Source organism: Bos taurus, chromosome 8 (genome assembly GCF_002263795.3).
Source record: "Bos taurus isolate L1 Dominette 01449 registration number 42190680 breed Hereford chromosome 8, ARS-UCD2.0, whole genome shotgun sequence".
In the NCBI taxonomy this organism is placed as follows: Eukaryota; Metazoa; Chordata; class Mammalia; order Artiodactyla; family Bovidae; genus Bos; species Bos taurus.
In genome coordinates, this window is record NC_037335.1 from 84,294,607 (window position 1) to 84,312,162 (window position 17,556).

At 50.0% G+C, this 17,556-nt stretch overlaps 1 protein-coding gene across 2 annotated transcripts in view; it reads right to left on the reverse strand.

The window, feature by feature from the left end:
• BICD2 (BICD cargo adaptor 2) overlaps nt 1-17,299 on the reverse strand; it is a 55,881-nt gene extending 38,582 nt beyond the window's left edge. The window contains exon 1 of one of the 2 annotated variants that reach the window (NM_001206475.1): nt 16,968-17,289. In NM_001206475.1, coding sequence (NP_001193404.1) covers nt 16,968-17,207 — 240 coding nt within the window. In that variant the 5' untranslated portion in view covers nt 17,208-17,289. Of the gene's footprint in view, nt 1-16,967 lie in introns of both variants that reach the window. The other variant, XM_005210419.5, reaches the window with a different exon arrangement.
• Nucleotides 17,300-17,556: the final 257 nt, after the last annotated feature.

Here is a 17,556-nt window from a genome sequence, read left to right on the forward strand (position 1 = left end):
CTTAAAAGGACAAGGCAAGATAACCTTAACTTCTTACCACACTTCAGAGACTGGAAGAAAGAGAAGAAAGGATTAATTCCATGTTGTCTGTATAAAATTATCACCTACAGACAATATGGAATTAATCCTTTCTTCTCTTTCTTCCAGTCTCTGAAGTGTGGTAAGAAGTTAAGGTTATCTTGCCTTAACTTGACATATCCATATTGTCTGTAGGTGATGATTTTATGGTCCGTCTAGTCAAGGCTATGGTTTTTCCTGTGGTCATGTATGGATGTGAGAGTTGGACTGTGAAGAAGGCTGAGCGCCGAAGAATTGATGCTTTTGAACTGTGCTGTTGGAGAAGACTCTTGAGAGTCCCTTGGACTGCAAGGAGATCCAACTAGTCCATTCTGAAGGAGATCAGCCCTGGGATTTCTTTGGAAGGAATGATGCTAAAGCTGAAACTCCAGTACTTTGGCCACCTCATGCAAAGAGCTGACTCATTGGAAAAGACTCTGATGCTGGGAGGGACTGGGGGCAGGAGGAGAAGGGGACGACAGAGGATGAGATGGCTGGATGGCATCACTGATTCGATGGACTGAGTCTGAGTGAACTCCGGGAGTTGGTGATGGACAGGGAGGCCTGGCGTGCTGCGATTCATGGGGTCGCAAAGAGTCAGATATGACTGAGCGACTGGACTGAACTGAACTGATGATTTTATCCAGGGGACTTACCTGGCGGTCCAGTGGTCAGGACATAGCCTTTCAATGCAGGAGATGCAGGTTTGATCCTTGGTCAGGGAGCTAAGATCCTAACATGGCTTGTAGCCAAAAAACACAAAACAGAGCGATACTGCAACCACTTAAAGACGTTAACCTTGAATACTAATTTAACCAGAAACCCAAGATTTATTCAAAGACAATGATAAATAAGCTACTGAAAAGGGCTGAACCCAAGTAGGAGGGTAAGGTGCCTGAGCTGTCACTTGTAGCTCACATGTTAGGGACTGCACAGCTATCAGGCTGAAGGAAACTGCCCCAAATCCTCTGGGATTACGTGAGAGCATAGTGTAGTTTATCCAGATGATTTAGCAAGCAAAGAGATTCTTCCCTTTGCTTCCACTGAAAAAACCTTAAGATATAATTTACATGCCATAACATTTGCCTATTTTACGTACAATTCCATTCAGTAGTTTTCAATAGAGTCACAAGATTGAGCAACCATTATCATCATCTAATTTCACACTTTCATAACCCACACTTTCATTCCCCATTAGTATTCATTCCCCAGCTCCCTTTCTCCAGACCCTAAATAGTGTACTTTCTATCTCTGTGGCTTTGTCTATTCAGGATATTTCATATAAAGGGAACCATACAATTTTATTTTCTGTGACTTGCTTCTCTCACTGATCATAATGCTTCCAAGGTTCATCCATGTTATAGCGTGTACCAGCACTTCACTTCTTTTTATTCCCAAATACTATCCCATTGTATGCATGGACCACATGTGTTTATGCATTCATCAGCTGATGGACATTTGGGTTGTTCCCCCTTTTGGGTTGTCATGAATACTACTACTATGAACATGTATGTACAAGTTGTGTGGACACATATTTTCAATTCCCTGGGTATGTATGTAGGAGTGAACCAGTGGTATGTATATGATAACTTTATGTTTGACACCAAGAAACTGCCAAATGATTTGCCAAAGCAGCATATCATTTTCCATTCAAGTGTGGGTTTTGATTTCTCCACATCCTTGTCAATACTTGTTATTGCTGGTCTTTCGATTTTAGCCATCATAGTAGGTATAAGGTATCCTACTATTTAAAATAATTTAGTATTAGCAACAATAGCTACCACTCTTAAAATTCTCCTTAAATCGATTATTTCACTTACTGCCTAGCTCAAAGTTCTCAGGAGAATTCTGGTTCCCAGTTGATGAAGGAAGAAACTGAGTCCAAGAGGCCAAAGCCATGTCAAGGCCTCATCTATCCTGGTAGAGGCACAGCTGTAACTCTGGGCCATCCCCACCCTCTCACGCCAGCTCTTCTATTACACCAGCGGTGGACCTACTGCTGAAGGGCAGGAGGATCCACAACCAAACCACATCACGAACTCTGACACATAAGGAGGAAAGAAGCAGACACCCCACAGAAAAACTGGTAAAGATCCTGAATAGGCTCCTTGCAAAAAGAGGGTCAACACAGGAGAGGTCCACTGGGAAATGAAAGCCAGCACCAGGCTGGCAACTAGGACACGGACCAGAAAGGCTGGAATTTAACATGGACACCAGTGCCCACCCTGGGTCTACCTACATGCATGTGCGGAGGCTCAGAATCCAACTGCCCAAACCTGGGGAAGCAAGCATGGTGTGTCCACATGCAACCCTATCAGCAATGAGTGCTATCAATCCACAAATCCGTGTCTCTAGACACAAAATTCAGAGTGAACACACAAAACCCAAAGTCTGTGGGACTGCCTATGCTAAGTTGAAAACAGGCATGATCAATTCATGGGGCAAAGTCTGAACAATTACCTCTGGACAAGTATCAGAGAACAGTCCCTGGGATGCTGACAACATGCTCCTTGCTCCATCTATGGAGCTGCATGGGGACATTGAGCTGTATAAAGATGATCGTGTAGTTTCTATACTTTAATAAAACTAATTTTAATTTTAAAATAGTACTGTATGACCATTATCAAAACTGTGATAAACGGAATTTACTGGGTTGGCCAAAAGGTCAGTTCCTTAACACTTTATGGAAAAACCCAAATGCATCTTTTGGCCAACCCAACAGAATCAAACCATTGAAAATGAAGCAGTATCTGAAATGTTATCTAAATGTACAATGCTAGAGGTGAGATGCTCAGTACCTTAAGCTACCACCACTCTTGGTGATGAGAAATTACCAGAAGCAGGGTGCAAATGTGCCCAGGGATGGTGTGTACATGCACTTAAAAGTCTGTGTTTTACTGCACCTGATTACAGTTATAAGATTAACAACTGGTGCTCAGTTGCTCAGTGTGTCTGACTCTTTGTGACCCTGGACTGTAGCTTGCCAGGCTCCTCTGCCATGGATGTTCCAGGCAAGAATATTGAAGTGGGTTTCCATTTCCTCCTCCAAGGGATCTTCCTGACCCAGGGACTGGACCCACGGTACCTGCATTGGCAGGCAGATTCCTTATCAACTGTGCCACCTGGGAAGCCCCATACAATACCCAAACCAAATGTACCCCAGATCTGAATATAACCCAGGGAGATCAATTACTCTTTCCGAATGAAACAGAAGTTATCAGACACACAATGAGAGAGCAACTTTCCACAACTGCACTTCAGCAAAAACCTGATATCAGAATGTAAGGTCCAGCCAGAAAATGGAACCAAAAAAATGGACTGCAGGCTCACTGTGGGCCATATGCTTCCTTTCACCCCATACAGGCACACAGCCTTGTTGGTAACTGGAGAAAAACAAGTTACAACAGCTACCAAGTGCAGATTGGACCAGGGATGGGGTAAGGAGAGAGGGGCATAAAAAGGGCTAGAGATGGCAATCAATGAGGATACATCCAGGACAGAGGTCCTGGAGAAAGATGCTGAGGCTCACAGAGCACTCAGAAACAGAGTGGCTCCAAAGCCCATTTTCTCGGGCCCTGCTTTCCAGCTTTGATGGGGGCCCAGGGAAGAGACAAAACAGTTGGGGAGAGGCCCAGGAGGGTTAACAATAACGTGAGGCCTGTGCACTTCACAGTCTGCACCAACAAGAGCCCATTCGCTTCTCTCACAGGAGGGACCTTCCTTCCCAGGTGAGAAACTGAACTCTGGGAAAAAGCAACTCCACATGACTTCCCAGGTGAAACTGCCACAGAAGGCAGGAAAGCAGTGTAACAGGTTGGAAGGCAGAACCAGCATGGGACCCACAACTCTGTTGTTCCGTTGCCCACACCTAAGAATCACACCAGGAACCAGAACTGTCCCTTCCCAGGTGCAGACCCACCTGCCTGCCAGTCAGTCATTCCTGTGGTCTCAGGCCTAGAATCTGAAATGTTTTAGCTTACTGGGGCAGTGCTTATTAATTCCCAGATCTGGCTGAGACTGGTTATGCTGGTTCCTGCTCCTACTTCACATGACTTACGGAGATTATCTCCCTCCTGGCAGAGCCCGGCCACCCTCAAGCATTAGGGTGAAGTGCAGAAGGGGCAGAGGTTGCAGAGGAGCTGGCCTTTTAGCCAGAGGACCAGGGTGGCTATCTGTGCGTATCTGTCCCGGACAAAGGGAGATGAGTTCTGTTCATGGGTATCACTGAGGAACCTGAGAATGCAGGTCCACACAGAGCCTGGAACAGGTGACTCTGGCATCCTCCAAGGGGAGGTGCTGGTGACTCAGGCACTACTGCTCAGAGAGAAAAGCAAGCACCAACACTCACAGCTCCAATGCCTCCTCTGGCTCACAGGAGCCAGACAAAAAGGCCACCTGGGTGTAGCCCATCAACATGTAAGTCTAAAACAGAACCTGCAGCAGCAGGCCAGCAGGGCTGTACTGGATGACGTGAGCTGGAAGGTATGTGAGGATGACCCTCAGGCAAGGCAGCCACAGGAGTGCAAACAACTGTGTCTTGTAATAAGTAAATTATGCCTCAATTTTAAAATGAGAACTAATTGTAGATAGAATCATCTGGACAGCAGCCAAATTTGTTGCTCCAGAAGCATCTGTCAGAGGTGGACCTGAACAATACCTTCTGCCACTAGAAAAGAAGCTCAGCATCACCTCACGGTGAATCAGCCAAATTCCAACAGGTGGGTAAGACCTAACTGGCCAGGAGGAGCAACTTCCAGGAAAAGAAACCAGCGGTGGAGGGGACACATGGCCAAGCTCCCACACAAGGACAGAACCCTCTGGAAGGCTGGACGGAGCCTGTGACATCTCTGCTCGGTCCTCATCAAGCCATATTTCAGATTGGGGTGTCACCAGCGGTCAAGGGAGCCTGGATTGAGGCAGGGCATGAACTCAGGGCAATCAGTCCTGGGGATAGTAGGGAACAGGCAGGAAAATAAAAGTGCTGGGGCTACCCTTGGACTTGCCACTTTCCCTACAGAAAGCCACCCTAGGGCTGGTGCTCTATCATTTCAGTTCACAGATGCAGAGAGCTGGGCTGGGGGAAGGCAGGGTTCAAACCCCCTGGATACATTAGTGCAGGCCAGGGTGGTGGGGGTGAGGTGGCTTCTCACACAGGGAAAATGGGTGTGGCAAGTGGCAATGCAAGCAGTGGTGCACACAGGGCACCCCATGCCTGGCAACTGAGTCTCTGCCTCCTCAGTGGGGTACAGGCCTAGAGTCAGTGGGCAAGCCCAAGCCTGGCAAATGACTGGTGCTCAGTAAATATATGTGGACTGACTGGAGAACAGGGAGGATGTGGGGGCACTGCAGAGGGGTGACAAGCCCACATCAGCAACGGGTGGACAGGGACAGCAGGTCCAGTGAATGGACAGGTAGTAGGGGTGCTGGGTGAGGCTTGGTGCTGCGGGAGCTGGCAAACAGGCCTTGCAGGCATCTCTCCATCTCCCCTCCCCAGCTAGCAGGATATACATCCCCAGTGACTTGGCAGCAGGAATCGCTCTGAGGCTCACCCCTCTCCCTGGGTCTGCCTGTGGCTTATGCATACTGTCCAGGACCAGCCCAGGGCAGCTGGTGGCCCACCACCTGGCCATGGGAAGCAAAGAGGCAGGCTTTCCCGCCAGCACATGAACACAGCCAAGGGCATTCCTGGGCCCTGACTGTGTACCAAGGTAGAGAGATGCAATTAAATTCTATAACCACAAAAGTACAGAATGATAGTCCACCCATGTGACCAGGGAAAGTTCAGATCCCTAACATAAGCTGCAGTGACACGATGGGTTTCTTAAATTCATCTTCCCACTGGGATCCTTCCAGAAGTATGAAAACTTCTGATGCCATGTCCTACCCTGAAGCTGTTTTGATCCTTCAGGGTGTGGCCAATGCTTTGGAATTTCTGAACATTCCCAGGTGACCCTGGCATGCAGGAAATTCAATACACCACACCAGCTCCACATGAGCCTCCACTGGAACCAAGTCAGCTGAGAAACCAGAAACAGACCCATTCCCTAAACAGGCCTTCACAGATCTGCAAAGCTGCACAAAAGGACCCCATGTGCACTCCGAGAGACCTCAGCTCACCTCCTCAGCCAGCTTTTCCTATCTGCTCTTACCTTCCACTCCAAGAAGGACCTATCCCAGACCCACTCCCACTTACCTGGCTCACAGGTTTCCTGAACAGACAGGTGGTGGCAGGCATGGCCCCAGGCCCCTAAGCATTTTGGGAGGCAGCCTGGGAAGGCCTGGCTACCACCCAAAAGAGACAGAGATGGGTGTGAATCTCATGTGATCTTCACAAAGCCATGCAAAGTATAAACTTAACACTCCCATCTCACAGGTGAGCAAACCATGGTTATGCTAAGTCAGATGATTCCCCCGAGTGGCACCATAGGGCTTCTCACTCCAAAAACGACTTTACTTCTTTGCAGCAAAGTAGTTCCCAGATCTGGGGTGTCCTGGAAAAGGCAAGATATGCTGGAGAAGGGGTGGCGTGAGGGTGGAGCTGGGTTCCAAACTGGCCCAACAGCCTCATCGGGCAGGAAGGCAGGGAGGCTCCTGGGAAGGCTGCACAAATCCCCCTGCAGGAGAGGCGGGGCCTCCTGGAGATGGGGCCCACCTGAGAACTGCAGCGGAACAGATGCTGCCAGCACACCTGTATACACCCTGTCCGGCAGACAATTAGCATCCAGCAGACCAGCATGCCAAGGCCCACCCTTGTCCTAGATCCCCTCCAAAGGTCTAGGAGGGGCACACGTATGACAGCTGTTCTCCACTGGCCTGCCCTTCCCACTGTGTGACTTCCGGTCTCAGTTTCTCAACAGAGCATCTGCACACTGGCTGTAGGGATCAGAAGAACTGGACTCAAGGATTGGTGCCCACATAGGGAACACCCCCACTCCCCACGTCCGTCCCACCGGCCCACATCCATCCCATCACCAACCACAAACCCCAGCTGCCCTGGGCAGTGTCCAAACACTAAGCTGCTTTTAGAAAACTGAGAATCCACTCCTGGGCAGGAGGGATTTAGCCAGAATTGGGTGTCATTTAGAGAAGATTACACCCTAATTGCCCCAATGTCAGCAGACAGGCTTCTGGCCAGCTGAGCCCTGTAGCTGGTGGCAATCCCTATAGACCCTGGTTCATCTGCCAATCCTGGGTCCTGGGACAAGCTCTTGTCTTCCACGGCAGCTGGCTGCCAGATACAAACCTCTATTGAATGGCCTGAAGTTGGGGGGAGCTGTCCAGCTGCCATCTGTCCCAAGCCTCAGAAGACACTCAGCAGGCAGCACAGCCAGGACTATACTGGGCTGGAAACACCAGAAGAGTTAACTGGGGTTTCTTACCTCATCTCTAATCTCAACACATCTTCATGTTATTAGCGCCATTTAGGAAGGGACATCCAACAAGGCTCATAGTCAGCAAGTAGCCAGAGACCCTGTAACTCAAGTCGTGTTCCTGCCAAGAACCCAGAGGTCTGCAGCTCTGGGGACGAGAGTGGAGCCTATGGAACCGTGGGCATGGCTGTAACGATGATTCGATGTTCACATCTGCCCTGGAAGTAGACGGGCCTGTTAGTCGCTGCAGCAAGGTAAGACGAAAGGTCTTGGCCAAGTGTCCCCCATGTCCAGCATTCCATCACAATCACCCTTGCAGGGTAAACCTCGGATACTCTGAGGGCCAATGCCACTAAGGACTGGCACAGCCTGAGGAACCGAGGATGCTGACTGCTCATGAAAGGAGGTGAGAACCTGAGGTTCAGAGTGGGCAGCTGAGACCCTATACTGAAGCCGGGTGTCTTTTCCCCAAGTCTTGCCCCTCCACCCTCCACATATCAAGGTCACCCAAAGAGTGAGGCTGCAGAGATCCTTCCTGTGCTGTCACACACACACACACACACGTGAACACATGCACATACATGCACACACAGTTCACTTCATCATAGTTCAGGCACGAAAGCCCACTGCCTAACACAAGTGACTCATCCGGACACCATCCAGCAGATTACCTGGGGCCATTTCTCAGCCCAATCACAACAGCACCAACACTGTTTCAGGTTGCAGCAGCCACTGTGCAAACCGCAACCAAAGAAAGTGCCATGTCAAGCCCTGACCCTCTGCCTGGTGCCTTTGGCCCAGGCACGCTCCCTTCTCCAAAGCCTCACAGCCTTCTGTCGGTCCTGAAAACAGATGTGATCCAGACTTCAACCAACACGGGCACAAAGGGGCATCCCACAGTGGAGTTGAGACTGATGCTGAGAGCACAGGAGGGAAAAGAGGTGTGCTTGGCAGTGAGAGTCTGCGGGAGATGTAGATTTGGCAGCCTGGCGTGTGGAGCACCACCCACACCAACCGTAAATCTATCATGGGTCCCGAAAACCTGTCCTAAAGATGGTGAAGAGGGGGAGCAGGCATGGGGAAAGGCTGGCATCTTGAGGGTGGAGTTTGGCCCTAGCACCACAGGAAGGGCCAGAGCTAGAGGCCTGGCAGGCTGGAAAGGGGCTTACACAGGTGACCTGAGATAAAAGAGAAGGCATCTGAAGCCCAGAAAGGAACATGTCTGTTACACTTTTGGAGGAACCTGGCAGCCAGCTTCTGCCTGTGGGGCAAGCAGCTATTAAATGCCCAAGTGGGACTCAATCCCAGGTCTGAGCAGTGGCTGAGTCCACACCTCTCCCCTAACTCCTGAGTCAAACGCATAAGGCTAGCAGGTTAAGCAACTCTCCAGGTGGATTCTCAGGGGTAAAGACAACCCTAACTGAGCTGCTCAAACAGAAGTTCCCATGGACCATCTTAAAAAGACACAAAGAAGTCTCACTTCTCATCTTCTATCAAAAATCTAACCAACTGTACTAGTGATTTTTGTTTTTAACAGTTTGCACTCTATTACTTTTCCTCAAGATTAAAAAAAAAAAAAAAAAAGACTATCGATTGATTATGACCAGGACCAACCCTGTCAACGCAGGGCTGAAGACCCAAGCCAGCAGACACCATTCAGTTGTGATGAGTCACACAACAAAAAACACAGGCCTTAAGGGGAAGATTCGCCACTAACACATGAAAAGGACACAAACCTAATAAAATCAGCAGCATACAATCAAGAGAGTAGAGTACTGGAAAAAGGATAATTGCACAGATCAACAGAACAGAACAGAACTTCCAGGAGTAGACCCACACACGTAATAGGCTGATCTTTGACAAAGGAGCAAAAGCAACTTCATAAAGAAAGTACAGTCTCATCAACAAATGGTGTTGGAGCTTGTACATCCATGTGCAAAAACAAAAAGAATCCTGGACACAGACTATATACTTCTCACAAAAACCAACCTGAAATGAACCAGAGATCTAAGATCTAAATATAAAAGGCAAAATTTATCAACCTCTAGACAGAAACATAGGAAAAGATCTACGTGACCTTAGGCTTGGTGATGACAATCTTAATATGAAAGCAAAATGGCACTAAAATTAAAAACTGCTCTGTGAAAGACACTGTTAAGGGAATGAAAAGCCAAATCACTAGGTTACAAATTTGAAAAGTAGGACTTGTATCCAAAATAAAGAATTCTTAAAATCTATAATAAGAAAACAAATATTTCCATTTTAAAATGACCAAAAGATCGGAACAGACAACTCAACAAAGAAGATATACAAACAGCAAGCAAACACATGAAAACACGTTCCACATCATATGTCAGCAGAGAAATGCAGATGAGAACTATGAGATGCCCCCACACACCTAGTCTAGTGGATAAAAGCCAAAACACTGGCAACGCCGAATGCAGGTACGGAGACGGAGCAGGAGCTCTCATTCACTGCTGGCGGGAATACAGACTCGTGCAGCACTTGCAAGGTGATTTCTTACAAAATTAAACGTACTCTTAGCCTATGATCCAAAAAGTTGCATACTCTTTGGTGTTTACCTAAAAGAGTTGATAATTTATGTCCACACAAAACGTGCACATGGATGCTTTATAACAGCTTTGTCACAGGAAACACCCCCAACTGGAAGTAACCAAGATGCCCAGTTTGAATGGATAAACAAACTATGGTACATCTAAACAATTCTGTGATTTTTTTAAATAAAAAGAGCTATCAGGCCATGAAAACACATGGATCAATCTTAAACGCATGTCGCTAAGTGAAAGAAGCCAATGTGAAAAGGTTACATACTGTATGATTTCAATTATATGACATTCTAGAAAAGGGAAAAAAACTACAGAAAAAGTAAAGGATCAATGGTTGCCATGGGTTCTTTTTGGGGGGTGGAGCAGTGTTGAATAGGTAAAGTACAGGGATTTTATAATGCAATGCAACAAGTCTGTAAAGCAACTATGAACTGAACAGGGAAATCCAAACGCTGACCAGATAAAAGACAACATTAAGGAATCACTGTTAATCCTATGAGGTGTAAAAATTAATCTGTGACTATGTTTTATTTTTTTTTAAAGTTATCTTCTCAGCACAACACATCAATGTACTTACGGAAGAAGTGAGACACAAAATGCAGGCTGCCAAAGCTGGAGGCACCAAAGTGGGTAGGAAAACACGCAGGCCAATGTCTCTGCTCTGGTTGTGCATAGAACATCCCCTCAAGATGGAAACCCTTTAGGAGGGGAACTGCTTTCAAAAAGCAAACCCATAAAACTCAAACCACAACCATTATTGCACATGACACAGTAGACTGGACGTGCACAGCAGCTTCCAAACCCATGGAAATCTTCATTATCTTCATCCAGTTGAATGAAACCTACTTTACTGCAACTCAGAGAGTAACCCCAAACCCCGTCTCTCCTTAAAAACAACTGTTATAGATGCTCAAAGCACTTTCTGGTTTTTAGAATACCATATGCATCTCACACACACATAAAGGAAGAAAAAGCTGGCAAGCAGAAATACGCAGTAGTCCTCCATACACATTCCGTACTTTCTACAGAGACATGCTCATTTCCACTTTTTGATCTTGATGAAAGTGAAAGAGGATGTATCATGTGAAACTGATGCTTTCAAGTGAAAAAGCTGGCTTAAAACTCAACATTCAAAAAACTAAGACCATGGCATCTAGTCCCATCACTTCATGGCAAATAGATGGGGAAACAATGGAAACAGTGACAGACTTTATTTTCTTGGGCTCCAAAAATCACTGCAGACAGTGACTGCAGCCATGAAATTAGAAGACCCTTGCTCCTTAGAAGAAAAACTATGCCAAACCTAGACAGCATATTAAAAAGCAGAGACATCACTTTGCCAACAAAGGTCCATCTAGTCAAAGCTATGGTTTTTCCAGTAGTCATGTACGGATGTGAGAGTTGGACCATAAAGATGGCTGAGCACTGAAGAACTGATGCTTTCAAATTATGGTGCTGGAGAAGACTCTTGAGAGTCCCATGGACAACAAGGAGATCAAACCAGTCAATCTTAAAGGAAATCAACCCTGAATATTCATTGGAAGGGGGAATGCTGAAGTTGAAGCTCCTGTATTTTGGCCACCTAATGGGTAGAGCCAACTCATTGGAAAAGACCTTGATGCTGGGAAAAATTGAAGGCAGGAGGAGAAGGGGGAAACCAAGGATGAGATGGTTGGATGGCATCACCAACTTAATAGACATGAGTTTGAGCAAACTCCAGGAGACAGCAAAGAACAGGGAAGCCTGGCATGCTACAGTCCAAGGTGTTACAAAGAGTCAGTCACAACTGAGGGACTGGACAACAGCAAAAGTAAATGAATAACTTTTTGAGTGAACTCCGGGAGTTGGTGATGGACAGGGAGGCCTGGCGTGCTGTGACTCAAGGGGTCGCAAAGAGTTGGACATGACTGAGCGACTGAACTGAACTGAACTGAATCTCTAGAGAAGAAAGCAGTCTTCTCCTCCTTAATGCCATCGACTACCTGACACTGGACTGTCCGTTCAGCCACATGTCCCTGACACCCACCCTGCTCCTACAGCCCCATCTGTCAGCCCACCTCCCTGGGTGGTTTGATGCCCAGGACAGCAGCTAGAAGGTCACACTGGGCACTCCTGGCTCTGGAGAATAGCTCAAGGGGCCACACTCCAAACAGTAGACAATATGGGGCCTGAGGCCCAGGAGGGTCTCATCTAGCCTCTGCCCACTAGCCACTTCACTTCACTAAGAAACCAAATCTTTCTTTACCTTCAATGTGTGTACCGGCCCTTTATCCAGTGCACACATGTGGAGCAGCAGGTCTGACTGAGGAGTGGCTGCCCCAGGCTGACAAGGGTACACTGAGCTCCCACTTCACAGGAAGGGGTTGGGCTCCCTGAGCGGGAAGGCCCAGCGAGAGTCTGTGTCTGCCTTGCCACAGCTCTCTCTGAGGCAGCTGCTCAAACACACGGAGCCTCAGCCACTACCTGCCTAAGTGCCCCAGGCACACTGGCCTGAGGGCAGAGCCATTCCTCTGGGGCCACATAGCTCCTGAGGGCCCAGGCAGGGTCCCGTTGGCCCCGTGGAGCCAGAATGTGGAAACCACAGCCCTTGACAGCACAGGTAGCACCTCCTCGCCTGCCCAGGCACAGCCACTCTCAGGCCTGGCCTCCCTCCTGCACCAGTCATGGAAAAGCAGCTCCTTCTAAGTGTGTCCACCCACCTGTCCAGAGCCACGCCCCCAAAACACTGAAGTACACAGCAGCTCACCCACCATGGCCTAAAGGAAAACAGACTGCCAGGTGACATGGGGGTCTCAGGAGTTTTCAAAAGTAGAAGAGCCCTCAAGATTGCTTCACGATGCCACACCAGATACAAGCTCTACAGGCAGGAAAGTGGGGAGTGCCCAGCAATGTGGACACAATAGGCCACGTGGTCACTGCCTTTGGATGCTGGAAGCTGCCTCTCCCAACTATCAGATCCCTGGGAGCAGGGCCACCTCAGCACCTCCAGGACTTCCTGGAACTTAACTTCTATCCCAAGTCAGGCTTCTTCAGGCTAACAGCAGACTACCACACAGCTGGCCCTGAGAGGCCCATAGGACTCCCAGAGCCTCCCAATCCCCAATGGCTCTCTGCTCCAAGTTCAAGGGTGGTAACAGATAAGTGGGATCCTCACAGAGTCTGGCCCAAATCAGGACTTTTCCTGTCCCAAGACAAACACTTGAGGAGGTTGAGCCTTGCACAGAGGATTCCCATTACCTTCCCTCCTCCGCAGGTGTCCACTCTCTTGGGGACAGGTTGCCTGGGCTCACAGTCTTGAGTCAAAGCCAACTTCTTCGTGCCTTGGTTTCCACAGCAGTACAACAGACCTAACAGGGTAGTGACCCCAAAAGTCAGAATGAGGACTGCAGGAGTTGGTGGGGCACAGGGAGGCTAGAGCCACTCATCAATAGGGGTGAAGCCTGGGCAACAGCCCTCACATCACCCTCCTCTGGAGCCAGCTCATGGCTGGAACTTCTACAAACCTGGACAGGAACCTGGTGCCCAAGGACCACTTCCAACTTGGTCTGAGCTACTGCACCTTCCTCAGACACTCACACCCATCCCTACCTTGGTTTCCCCATCCTCTGAGAGAGAAAATTATGATAAAGAGAGATGGGAAGGAGGAAGCAAAGAGGACAGAGCAGCTGCTCTCACCAGCTCTGCCACAGTTCTTCATGCGGCTGCTGAGCCTATAGGATGAGAGGGATACCCATGTGGGTCACCTGGGAGCTGGGCTCAGACAAGTCCAGAGGAGGCTTTGAAAAGCATCCAGGCCTTGAAGGGCAGGCAGGACTTCCAAGATCCAAGACTGGGAAGAGGCAGGGATAGTGAGGACCATGAAGGCAATTAGGAAGCAGGGGAGCAGTGCAGGCTGAGCCAGGCCAGCGGCTCAGGCTGCCCTCTAGGAGACGCAGTGGGGCTGCTCCAGATCCCGCAAGGAGTAGAGATAAGACAATGAGAGGGACAGCAGGAAGGGTATCCAGGGTCGGGTGAGGTAGAGGGAAGGAAGAAGCTTAAGATACCAGCCAGCACACACTTACTGTGTGTGCTTACTGAGTAAGCACTTACTGTGTGCCAGGCACCAGTCCCAGCCTGTGACAGGTTGCAGCTCACCAAATTCCACCCCTGGGTTCCCTGGGATGTAAGTATACTGCACAGCCAAGATCCTGAGGTAGCACAGAAGCCAGCAAGGACGTCCAGACCTTGTCTTCCTGCTCTCTCTGGAAGCTGAATGAGGATGGGGCTGCGACTGCACTAGGACTCCCACCACTGGCCCTCACATTCCAAACCAAACCCTCACATTCCAAAGAGCTACCCACTCCCGGTGCCTAACTGAGCCCTGCAGGCAGCAACCGTCAGCCCAGCACCCCTGCCCTCCTCAAACCGCAGCTGAGGACACACAGCAAGACGTTCCATGGCCACTAAGGACAGGAAACACCACATGGCTGACCAAAATTTATCCGATTCTCTTCCTCACCATGGTGGGGAAGGGACACAGCAGAACTTGGGACAGACGGGGCCCTCAGTAGGCCAGGCTCAATCACTAGCAAAATGGGCCATTAGTACCCCTCCTCCCTAACACCATGGTGTCAGCAGGACACAGACACACACACACTTACCAAGCGAGAAAGGCTGCAGGGCCGGCACCACTGCCCTACACAGGACACTCTTCAGGTCTGGTCGCAAACCCAGTCACCTGGGATAGGCCAGTCGGCTTTCCTCCCTCAAGACAATACTATCTACAAACGCTGAACAGGAACACAGGTACCTCTGTGGCATGACTTGTTAGTGACCGAACCCACTTTAGTTAAAGAAATAAAGCTTTAAAAAGAATGAAGATGGCTCATCTCTCTACAGGAGAAAAAAATTTTTTAAAGATCCAATAGATACTGTCTCCTTAAATCTTAATTTTTTTTTTTTCAAATTATTTTTATTTATTTAGCTGCACTGGGTCTTTCTGAAGCAGCATTTGGGATCTAGTTCCCTGATCAGGGATCGAACCTATGCCCCCTGCATTGAGAGAGAGGAGTCTTAGCCACTGTACCACCAAGGAAGTCCCTAAATCTTTATTTTTTAAAATAAGAGTTAATACTTTGAAGTATAACAATACAAAGATTTAGAGAGGCTGACTGACTTTGCGTAAATGGATGTGAGCTTTCTGGCAATATCTACTGAGGCTCTGATGCCCCTTCCTCTAGCTTCTGCTCAGACTTCCATCTGAATAGACTCTGAGGGGAGGGGCGGGGGAAGGCCAGGCTCCCCTCTGAAGTGTAGAGAAGGTGAACCTAAGATGCTCCCACTTCATTTTCTCAAGGCCCCTAAGCCTCCCTCCATCATTGCCTGCCCCATATAGTAAGATAAGGCTTTTGCCAGAGGGATCACATATCACCCCTCTAGTAGATTTAGTGCCAGATAAGGCTGGCTTGGAGGAGGTACCAATACCTGCTGACATATACAAGACCTCAAGTTGAAGGAGCTACAGAACTATCCTCCTTGGGCACCCTTATCTGTCTTCTACAGACACTAACAGGGCACTTGTTCCACCAAGCACAGATTTAAGTACCTTCATGCATTAACTCCCTTTACTATCAGAAGGGAACCTGACTGGTCTCCCAAGTGAGGCATGGAGGCTCAAAACACTCCAGGGACCTGCCTGAGGCCACCTGGAGCAGGCTGCTGGGAGGTGGGCAGCTGGAGAAGCAGCAAATGTGGTGGATCCTGAGACCAAGGGCCAAGAGCCCACCTGGACAAGGGAAGAATCAAGTAGGGAAGGAGAAAACTATCTCAGACACTGACAGGCTAAATATCTGACACCTTCTCTAGCCTTTTTAAATGTATCTCAGATGAACCCTTTCTAGGTGAGATGGTGTGGTGGGAGAAGGTGCATGCTCATAGCCCCATCACCAGTAAGGGGCAAGACCTAGGTCCAAACCTGAGTGTCCACCCAGAAAGCAACTTCTCCCTCCCCACCCCTACAACAAGGCTGGGAAGTCAAGAAGGATTGAGATAGGAATTGGTGTTTAAAATCTTCTAAGAGAACTACTTCAGGGAAGGACTGCCTAGTTTTACCACTGCAAGATTTCTTGGTAGCCCAGTGGTCCAACCTGTTCATCCCAGAGTAAAAATATCACAGGAGAGATAAGGCTTCACCTGTGACAAAAATCCACAGACGTGTCCCTCAACTTTGGGAAAGGGCCTGGATGGGCATCTAGGGCAGGAAGTGGACAGAACACTGTATCCCAGAGAAGTAACCAGCGGGGTGGTCAGAGAGCAGAGCATGGGGAAGGCCTGTGGGATAGATACCCCGGCCAGCTGTGATCGCCACATGCAAGGCAAGTCCCCAACTTGACCCTTTCCTGGTGTCCCGGCGCTCACAAAAGACGCTGAAACCGCTGAAGGCAGCTGCGCCCAGAGACAGGAGATGATATACATAGAAATGATGGATACACACGCCTGGTGTTTCCCAGCCGGCCACCTGCATCCATCCCACGTCCAAATCCCCGCTACTCAAAAAGTCAAACACCGCAAAGGACACCACCCCCACCGTGCCCGAGACCTGCCATCAAGAGCAGAAAGGCTAACCACCAGGCTCCACCGCAGCCCTTGACGCGGAGGCCAGGGCTTCTAGAACCCAAATCGCCCACAGCACCTAAGGCCCGTCATCCACTGCAGGGCCGCCTCCGGGACGGCCAACCACACTGACCCCGGGTGCTCCAGTGCTGGTCTGGTCGGCGCGGAGTCAGCAGTCGGCTGGTGGTCGACCTAACTCGGGCTAAGGGGTCAGTTCGGCCTGGGTCGGCGGCTGCCTCGGGGGTCGCCTTCTTGGCTCGGGTCAAGGGCCGATTCTGGGGTCGGCGCGGAGGTCAATTCGGAGGGATGAGGGATCCGGGTCCGGAGTCGGAAACGGCCGGGGGACACGGAGGGCGTGGCGCCAGCCACCCTTGTTCCTTACCTCCTTGAGCTGCTCCATCTCGCCGCGGATGGCCTCGTAGTCCACCTCAAGCTCTTCGAACTGCAGTTTGAGTTGGTGCTTCTCCTCGAGGACTGCCAGCCCGTACTCGGCCGCCTGGATCTTCTCACGCGTGGTCTCGGCCAGCTCGTGCGACAGCCGCTTCACCTCCGCGCGCAGCCACTCTGGCTGCGCCTCCATCACGAGCCGCGCGTACTCTTCTTCCTCGGACGGCGCGGACATGGTGGCCACGGCCCGAGTCGCACCACTCGCTCCGTCGGAGGCTCAGACCAGACTCCTGTCCGCGCCGCCCCGCCCGACGGCAACCCGGCCGCAGCCGCCGCCGCCGCCGCCGCCGCCGCCGCCGCCGCCGCGCAGCCGCAGTGAGCTCGCGGTCGCGCGGGGCACTGTGGGGGCCATAGTCCCGCCTGCGGCAACTACAAGGCCGGTCTTGCCCCGCGCCCGTCTTCCCCCGCCTGTGATTGGCCAGGGCTCCGTTCCGGGCGGCCCCTTCCAATTCCGTAGCCTCCGCCGCCGCCGCGCGGAGCATTGTGGGGGTCGTGGTCCAGTCGCCGCGCTGACTACAAGGCCC